At 39.8% G+C, this 10,000-nt stretch overlaps 1 protein-coding gene across 2 annotated transcripts in view; it reads right to left on the minus strand.

Moving 5' to 3' along the window:
- LOC138003845 (uncharacterized) overlaps positions 1 to 10,000 on the minus strand; it is a 47,030-nt gene that overhangs the window by 14,353 nt on the left and 22,677 nt on the right. For both annotated transcript variants that reach the window (XM_068850109.1, XM_068850107.1), the window contains exons 9-17: positions 7,937 to 8,270; positions 6,380 to 6,730; positions 5,767 to 5,793; positions 5,076 to 5,265; positions 4,301 to 4,477; positions 2,291 to 2,369; positions 1,032 to 1,159; positions 277 to 426; positions 1 to 23 (exon numbers count right to left, since the gene is read on the minus strand). The exon at positions 1 to 23 is cut by the window's left edge and continues 149 nt beyond it. In XM_068850109.1, the coding sequence (XP_068706210.1) occupies positions 1 to 23; positions 277 to 426; positions 1,032 to 1,159; positions 2,291 to 2,369; positions 4,301 to 4,477; positions 5,076 to 5,265; positions 5,767 to 5,793; positions 6,380 to 6,730; positions 7,937 to 8,270 (1,459 nt within the window). The remainder of the gene's footprint in view (positions 24 to 276; positions 427 to 1,031; positions 1,160 to 2,290; positions 2,370 to 4,300; positions 4,478 to 5,075; positions 5,266 to 5,766; positions 5,794 to 6,379; positions 6,731 to 7,936; positions 8,271 to 10,000) is intronic.

Raw genomic sequence — 10,000 nt, forward strand, 5'->3', positions numbered from 1 at the left:
TCGCCTGTTTCTTGAATCAGTACCTACAATGTATATGCACAAATTAACAGGATCTTCCAGGGTAAATTCCGACAAGCGACATGCACATGGCCTAAGAAGTAGCCACAGCACTTAAAGTGAAATCGCGACAAACGACATCCAGTTTCTTGAAATTTCCGACAGCAATGTGAAACATTGACAACGCCGGTTTCACGGGGTAGTTGAGTAGATAACAAGAACTTTTTACAATTTTTAGTAGAAAAGGTGAAAACTTTAAGATAAATACTGTGTGATTACCTCAAAATGAGGAAACTCAAGTGAAAATGGGATTAAGTATCTGGCGCCATGATATTTCCATGGTTTTTCAGGTTTGCAGAGATCGCACAGCTTGGCTCCCTCGCATGTTAAAAGGCATTCTTCCACGCTTATTCCTCTACTGACCCAAGCCTGTATGCAGTCAAAATATAAAAGTACATATCAACAGGAGATTTTGTATGGCTTGAAGTGTCAAAAAAGGCGTTGAAAAAAGCATAAGTTATCTTGACCACCGAGGCACTGTTAAGTTAATATGTCTGATTTACAAGTCTCGAGAAACATCATATCATGTAGGCACACGAATCATACATGTAAACTGGACCTCTAAAGAAAGCCTTCGACAACGAGGTACCTCCCTCTTCTTTTATGCTAGCGTCTTGTAAGCAGTTAATTGGTCCGCTATAAGGTACAAAGTGAGCATTATGAAAGTAAGAACAATGTTGATCAACAATGAAAAGCACGGTGCCAGGCCTAGGTCCCCTTAACTACTGTTCTCTGGGCTTAAAAACGCTATGAATGTTGCTTCTATATCTGAAAAGGATTGTAATTCATCGAATGAGTTGCGTGATGTGGTTTGCGTAGCGTAACGTATCGCAGCATGGCTAATTGGTGTAGTGTTGTCATCCTCGGATATTCCAAACTATGGCTAAACCAGAGAGAGAAGGATAGTTAAATATTTAGTTTAACAGCTTCCAAAAAGAAAGAGCTGTAATACAACCGGCTGTGAGCTCCACTACCTGAGGACCTGTGGGAAGAATGTTTTTTTCTGAACTGTGAGATGCTGTAAAAGTTCTTTGCGCAATCTGGTTGGCCATTTGCCGATTCCGCTCGGTTTCAAGTAGAACACGATCCAGTTTCCTTTCGTCTATAAAAGAAAGAAATTTTGTGTAAAGAGAATACAGTCACCCATAGATTAATAATAAAAAGAACACTTGGCCTCCAGAGAGAAAACGAAAACTTACGAAAGCTTAACAACTTTGAGCTCCAAGTTTCGCATTGCTTGATGCCTGGCGAAAGACTTTTAAGGGCAGTTTTCTTTTGAAAGTCCAAGAGTATTCGGATTTTAACTGGTTTTGCATAACTACAGAAAGCGATAGGTGCACAAAATTTGCTCCCCTTTGCCACCCAATCTAAACTAATAACAGTCATTTTTCGCTTGTTTTGATTCTATCAAGGGATGATTGTGTCCTTTGTGATCGGCCAAAGTAATTTCTTTGGTTTTCCGTTTTACGAAAATCCATTAAAAACCACTCCGAATAAAAGCTATTTATTGGTACTTTACGTAAGACTGCTTATTACGTTGCACACGGTAGTTTAAGCTGTTATGTCTCCAGATGGACACTAATCTGCGATCTTTTTATGGGTTTGCTTCAGAAACGGCAGACGACATAACTTAACGGCAGGATTTCTATTAAGGACCATCAAATGAACGGAAAGTAAAATCATTTTCTTCCATAACTTTGCTAATGTGACATTTAGAATCAATTACGACTTTCTGAGGAGTACCTCTCTTTTATATCAAGCCACGTTTCTCTTGACAGATGCTTTTTTTAACATTTTGAAGGCATCATTAAAATGGGCGTTTCGACACAAAGCACCATGACTTTTATTTTTAAGTGTCGTTTCTGCCGTTGAAAACTTGAAAAGTATCAATAATACTAATGATAATGATAATGATAATGATAATAATAATAATAATAATAATGACGATAATAATAATATTAATAACAACAATAATAATAATAATAATAATTTATTTGTATAGCGCATACATCCATTATTTGCCTTGGGCGCTTTACAAATTATCCCTAAAACCACAATTTTGCTCTGAGAACTCAAAAACTGAAAAAATACTTAAAACACTAGAATCTAAAAAAGTAAAGATATTATAAAGAGTTACTATTAATAAATCAACAGTTCGATTGTTTCGTGACCATGTTTCGACTGTTTCAACATTCAATGTAATCCTATAGCACATGAATGTAATCCTTCCTACCTGTTAGAGGAAACAAATATCCGTATTTAGCAAAGTAAATGGACTCCAGACGCTCCACGACAACCTCTAACCTCTTCCTCTGAAATAGTGGATATTTTGCAGTTATAATTCCATCTTTAGGTTTTGCTACCTACGCTAAAGTTAGAATGGACACGCGAGATCATGTGGTTCTAAACCTAGGTGATCCAGTCGAATCTATTTGAAAGGTACTTGCGATACTACCCGTTGCAACGACGTTTAGGCCACGAATTTATATACTGAATTTATACTTTAGCCGTTCCATTTAGACGCCGCCTTCTCCAGCAAGATATATTATAAAATAACGTGGTGGCTTTAGACAATCGAAGTAGTCATATGCGTTCACTTTGACACATTTTGGTAGGTACTCATCAAACGACGTCATCAATAGAAAACACCGCCCTTTTTGAATTTGAATGGGTTTGATTGACCGCTGAGTGATTTGCATAATAACCCTGTAACCCTAAAAACCACACGGAGACACTGTTGATTTTTTAAAAAAGTCAAAGAAATGGGACGTGTCCCGGGTCCTAGTGACCGCAGCGCCCATGAAAAATTTTAGTGTGTTATGGTGTGCGTTTTACGTTTGGGGATACGAGAGAGAAAAAAGTGAGCATTGTCAATCATTGCGTGTGCGTTGACTGAGTAGGTGAGAGAAACCTATTTACAAGTCCATCAAAACCTCCACATTCTTCATGTCGACGACGCGTTTGTCAAAGACCAGTCCTTTACGCTTAGTGCGGGGTCCCACATCCACATCCATTGAGAGTGAGGCCTTTCACTTTACAACACACTTTTCCATTCTTGGTCTTCCAGCCAGAATTTTTCGGACCAGCCGAGGTGAATTCTGTGATGTAATCCGGCACCATCATCCAACTCGTTGGTAATGTCGCCCAAGAAATCACCGAGCAGGATGTCGGGTTGACCGCGAAGCCAACGATAGATAACCGAGTCCGTGTCGAAGCAGAGGGTTTGTTGTCTTAACTTTTCGAAAGACTCGTACAATTTGAGACGGGCGAAGCAAGTGTTGAAGGCTGCCACGAAGAGGTTTTCTTCCGTTGTCCAACTGGTTTCTTGAGATGTTAGAGTAGACCATTTCCAACTCGTCTTCGGTGAAAACACGCACAGTATGGATGCGCCAAAAGGGGTTGGAGAGGACAGCAGAGAGAGAGGCTGATTCCTCGATGGCCACCGTGGTGAGTTTGTTAAGATTCTCACCAAATTTACCCCAGAAGGAGTTGAGCATCAGTTTGGCAGTGGCTTTTTGTCCTGGGTTCTTTCGGATCATAGAGGAGTTGATCACAATCCCTTCACGCTCTGGGTACTCACGGACGCATCGAACTTCGTCTTCTTTGGTAGAGGCCCAACTGGGCGCCAACCCACTCGAAAAAGACCGACCCAACATCGATATAGTCGACCACTACTTCTTAACACGCGATCCGGCCACCAAACGTCTTAAAGTGGGACCCTGCACCAAATGTTACGGGCTGGTCTTTAACAAAAGCCGCTCGTGGACCTTTCGACTTTCTAACTCACTTTTCGAGTTGATTTCGATGACATCGACATGGAGAATGTGGAGGCTTTGATGGACTTGTAAATAGTTTTTCCTCACCTACTCACGTCAACGCACACGCAGTGATTGACAATGCTCACTTTTTTCTCCCTCGTATCCCTTAACGTAAAACGCACACAATAACAAACTAAAAATTTTCATGGGCGCAGCGGTCATTAGGACCCGGCACACGTCCCACTTGTAAACTTCTTCGACTTTGACTTTTTCAAAAATCAACAGTGTCTCCGTGTGGTTTTAAGGGTTACAGGGTTATTATGCAAATCACTCAGCGGTCAATCAAACCCATTCAAATACAAAAGGGGCTGTGTTTTTTATTGATGACGTCATTTAATGAGTACCTGTCAAAGTGTGTCTAGGTGAACGCATATAACTATACTAATCGAGAACACCTATTCTTCACCTATTAATAGAAAACTTACGCGAGTCGTCTGCGTCCCTCGTTGTTTCCCATTTTTGCAACTAGTAAAACACTTTTGCCACCCACAGCATTTGAACATGAAAGAGATCAGGTTAATGGGAACTGGTATTGGATGACAGAAACTGTATGTCTGTATTGTTATGGCTTTCTTAAATGACCATTCCATCAGCGAGTTGTCCTAAGAAAAGTCAAAGAATGAACAAAAAAATTTAAAAAGAGAAACATCATTCAAAGCAGTCATTTCGTTAATAATGATGACAATAGATACAGCAAAAAATATACACAAACTGCATTACCAACATCTTTTATATCTTAAGTACCACAATTTGTTTTTACTTTTAAAAGGGATACATCAAGGCGCTCTTAAAGAAATGAGTTTGGGGCTCATCAGTCTGTTCAGCTAGTTTTGGTGTGTGCCCGGGGTGTGCGTTCTTCTTCTCATCATCACCCCAAAAGTAGCATGCAACAATCTAATTTTCAAGCTGCAAGGGTATTTTCGGTAGCACAAATTCTCATAGCTAACAAACTTTAAAGGAGTGGAATGGCAGTAAAATTCTAATATGCCGAGTACTGAGGCTCTAGAGGACTGAAACAAAAGAAACCAAGTTAAGTTTGAGGCGTGTTAGAATAATTATAACATATCGATATTGATCTATTCATATTGCTATGAAGGGAGTACCATTAACGAGGACATGAACAAATGGAGTACAAACGATTTTAACTTTTCTACAAAGGAAACGAAAATTTAAAAACTTGAAGCCAAATTAGTATCCTACCTGTACTTTCTGGTATGTGTTGGACAGAAGCGCGATCATCATATTGATAAGAAGAATGACTCCCATTACGAGGAACGCTCCATATAGAAAATTAACAAGTGTTATGGAAGGACCATCAGCTGACTCCAAGAAGTCTACATCCACAGCTCCTAACAAAGACCAACATAAATGCCGCACCATCTTCCACCAGCTGTGGATCAAGAAGAACTTAAGATACTGGCGAAGTCTAAACATTTCGTAAATCTCACAAACCCTAAATGTGCTGGGACCAGAAGCTCATGACCCTTGAAGCGTTTAACTCTGGTTCAGAGCTGTGGTTCTTTTGAGTTTATAAACTTCCGTATTTGGATGTAACTTAGCTCGCGCATTTTCCCCAGCTTTGTTCCCAGGAAAAGAGTTGCAAGTCACACGCTTCAAGGTCACGTGCTTGTGTATGGAACAAATAGCTCTTTTACGTCAAAGGAAACTGAGAGGTGTAAGATACAGATTTATGCAAAGAATACAAGTGACTTCTATCTTCTATTCATATCAGGACGAAGACTCAAATATCTCGTACAGACTAATAAACAATACAACGACGGGTTTACAACGCCCAGAGGAAGAAGATGATTAGAAGCCGATTATGTACGCTTCTAACCAGAATCATTGGAAGAAATGATAAAGCAATCGCTTACGACTCTCTTGGACTTACCAGGCTATCCCAGAACTGTTACAAACACTGCAACACAAACATACAAAGAACTGTGACTCACTTGTATTTTGTCAAGTACTTTTTTGGAAGGGGCGCATGATCCACACATCATACGAACTGAGATCTGCTTTTGAGTAATTTTAAATCATCTCCCCATTTTTGTTTTTAATTTTGCTAAACGTGCCCAATACGTTACCGCAAACAATATATTAACCCTGTAACAGACAAAATAATATGGAAAGTAAATTGGTGAACATGTTGAAGAATTGTACGTTAAGGAGAAATATTCAGTCGTATGCACAAACTCACACATGGCAAGCAAATGTTAAGGTATATAACTTATGTAAGCTTATGTCCGACGGCTTCTCCACCTCACCTTTCAGCATCTACCAAGAGAAGTTTGATCCAAGGAAATGGAAAGAGCGTGGTGACACTTTTTTTTAGTAAGACCGGATTTTTTTAAGACCATCAACACCGACAGACATCTGCATTTTTTATGGCAGAAAAAAGCGCTGTGGGGCAAGCTTTGGCATATTATATTTCGCATACATATCGAGTAAATTCTACAAATAAACGATTTGTTACTGACTTAACTGGGAAGAAATCTACTCACAGTTCTTTTCCCTTGTCGTCGGATATGAAAGACTTCTCAGCCACGTAAACTTTAGTTATTGCAATAGAAAAGGCCAAAATAGTTGCTATAAACTGCCAAAATATGGTAGCGATGTCACTCAAGATATGGAAGAAAGCGATCTGGATGGGTCCAGTTTGCTTTGTTGTCTCCATCACGTGACCAAATGCCCTAAGCGTTAAGAACATGGTATTAAGGCCGTAAAAATAGCCACCTATGACGAGGGATCGGTTGTTGGTCACGGAATCTGACAAAGCCAACGTGACCATTCTTAGAACAAAAGTGGTGAAGTAAATGACGAGCGTGATGAGGTCCAAGATGTTCCACCGATCACTACAAACAAAGGGTAAACATAGGTAAAAATCAATCAAGCAACAAGCAAACAAACAATCGAATACAAAGCACTTATTTTAAAGACAATGTCTAAGAGCAAGTATACTTTGAGCTGAGCACTTCTGAATCAGAATTATATGTACACGATCAGGAACAGTGATCAGTCGTCACCCACGATCTAGGACTGGAGAGAAACCATTTACTTCAAACACCCAATTCTAATTACAATACTGGGTTGGTAATGGAGCAATGAGATTTAATTGATGGTCTTAAGTTACTGGACTACTGAATAAGAATTGGTTAGAGCATCCCTGCGCCAACACGTGATTTTTCTTCCCAGTTAGGTTTTGCTGGAGATTTTCTCTCTTGTGCGATGGTTTAGCTTGCCGATTAGTGTCATTCTAGTCATTAAAGAACTGTGTAAGTTGTCTGTGTATAAATGAATTATTTCAGACTTAAAGGGTGTAGTGGCATGCTATTTTAGTCAAACTTCAAATCACTAAAAGACGTCCTTGCATCAATTAAAACCAAAAAATAAAGCTGAAGTTTTGTTGCCAATTGCCATTGAATTGCACTGTTGTTTGTTGGTTGCAGCCAAGGGTGAGAGGATGGAAAGGAATTGAAACTTGAAAAAACTGGCCATTTTTTCCAAGTTTGGAGACAATGTCTTCAAAAAGTCGCCAAAAATTTAAAACGAATAGCTTTGTTTTGTAAATATATTTTATATCTTGTCAGTGGTTTGTTAGGAGTGCTGTACGTGTGAGCTTAAGAACTAATTTAGATTTTTACCCATTTTTGACCTAAAAACAGGCAATTAAGCATGACAGTGCTCCTTTAAAAAGCATTACAACTTTTTAAACAAACACCTTTGCAGTGAGAAGTGAAATGGGAGTTTAGATCGATCTCCATAAAAGTGACGCTTGAATCCACAGGTTCGAACAGGATGACATAGGGCGGGTGGCAGGATTGCAATTGTGTTCCTAGATGCAGTGCTCACCATCCATCACAAGTGCAATGGAAATTGGTTGCTTGCTCTTAAACAAGCAACTTTGCATTGAGAAGTGAAATGGGAGTTGATGTCGCCGGAAAATTCTAATCCAGGTTCGATCGCGAACTCGGTGACTCAAGTTATGGCGAATACCATCATTGCTGCAGCATTGCAGGATTGCCTTCCTGGATGAGGTACCATGACAAAATGTTACTTACGTTATGTACTTGGAGAATCTCAGAGTAAAACCTTGTGGTTTAGTTTCTTGCTCTTCCGTTTCCTCGTCTTCTTCAAGGTATTTACAACCCCGGTTACATCTCATACGTATGTAATGTCGTCTTCTGTTCTTTACTGTCGCCTTATTTGTGAATTGTTCGCGTTCGAATAACACACGACCCGCGAAGAATACTAGAATGGCCCACTCTATCCAAGTGAAAGAAATGCTTGACGACTCCAGGCAGATGGTAAAGTGGAGTCCAAGCAAAACCAGGTAGCTTAGTGCGTCGCGGATAAAGACAAAGTATGGAGTGGTAAAATAATCACGATAGCTATCTAAAACCCAAAAACACAGAAATATATTACTTAACAAAATGTTGGAAATAATCAGTTACATTTATTAATTAAAAATAGAAAACATGTACCATGTTTCTATCGAGTTCTAGAAACACGAGTGACAGTTTGGGAGAACGAGAATGCTGTGGGAAGGCGACGTAAGGCGAGTGTTTCCACAGCCAAAGTTTGGGTCATCAGTCATCATAAAATGTAACCGAGAGAACGTATTTGACTTGGCAGACTTCGGGCATATCAAACATATCCTTCCTTAGCTAGAAGAAGTAATATATTAAGAGGTCGCTTTCAAGTACAAACGTTTATGATAGAACGATCACGTACGAGACGATTATTAGCCCGTTTATAGGATGGTCAGTAGATTTAAGAATTTATCATTCAACTGGCCTTTGGAGCAACCCCACTTCTAACTGGCTGAATAGAAGAAGTTTTTTGCCAGGACATTGTATTTTCGGGATAACTTATATTTCTTCACTTGTCAGCAATTAGGATACCGCGCTAGACAAAGACATTTTTCAGCAAGAGGAATGAGTTCACTTTTTATTGCTGTAGTGCACCATTTGATGGTGTAATCAGTATCAATCCTCTTTAGTTCTCAGATATATTTTTGCCAAATATAAATTTCCAAAAACAATATGAACAGCCGCTTTTTATCCTCAGCAAAAAAGAAACATGAAAAGATCTTTACACTGTCCGGATTTGAACCAGGCACACCAAGACGGTAGATCAATACTTCACTCCTGCGTCCTACCAAGTGGGCTTTCGAGGCGTTGCATGTAGACGACGATGCAATTATTAACCGTTTAACAATTATGCATACAGACGCTTTAAGGTGGGCAGACACAAGGGGTCTTGTTATATAGCTGAAAATTTTCCCCCAACAGCGCGCGCTCTCATTGGTTACTTCGAGGTCACATGAAATCTAGCAATAAAACTGTTTTCCGCCAAAAGTCTCTGAGCGGGCAACAGTGCACAATCTATGACGTCGGAGGGTAACAGTGTACTGTTACCCGCGAATGTTGACCGACGACCGCCGTTGCTGTTGTCGTTGCACGTTTTTCTCTTTGTGCTATATACCAAATCACTTAATGAAAATGAACAAAAATGAACTGTTTCCCGAGGGACCAGTCATTAGGTGTTTAATGTTGCAGAGACAAGTTGCAGCGACAAAAAAATTGTATAGTGCACACTGAGGCGACATGTAGCAGGGACGTGTGACGGGGACATGTTGAAGAGACAAAATCACAATAAGTGCACACACATGAAGATGTTGCGGGTACATGTTTCAGGGATATGTTGCAGCGACATGTCCCCTCGTGTGAACTTATACTTTTATAATTGTGCAACACCAATCTGGGGGTGATTGTGCCCCACGAAGTTCAACAAGTTGAACGTCATGTGACATGTCGCTGCAGCATATCGCTGCAACATATCCCTTTAACATGTACCCGCAACATTTTCATGTGTGTAAATGTTGTGATTTTGTCCCTGCTTCATGTCCCCGCCACACGACCCTAATGCATGTCACCTCAGCGTGTACTGCACACTTTTTTGTCGCTGCAACATGTCACTGCAACTTGACCGCTCGTGTCTGCCCACCTTTTCTGACAAAATTGTGAATTACTCAGCTATAAATAATTTAATCCAAAATAAGAAAAAGATAGTTTTAAAGTGATGCAGGGATGATATTTGTTAAATCTTATATCTATAGCTCT

This window comes from Montipora foliosa, chromosome 5 (genome assembly GCF_036669935.1).
Source record: "Montipora foliosa isolate CH-2021 chromosome 5, ASM3666993v2, whole genome shotgun sequence".
Classification (NCBI taxonomy): Eukaryota; Metazoa; Cnidaria; class Anthozoa; order Scleractinia; family Acroporidae; genus Montipora; species Montipora foliosa.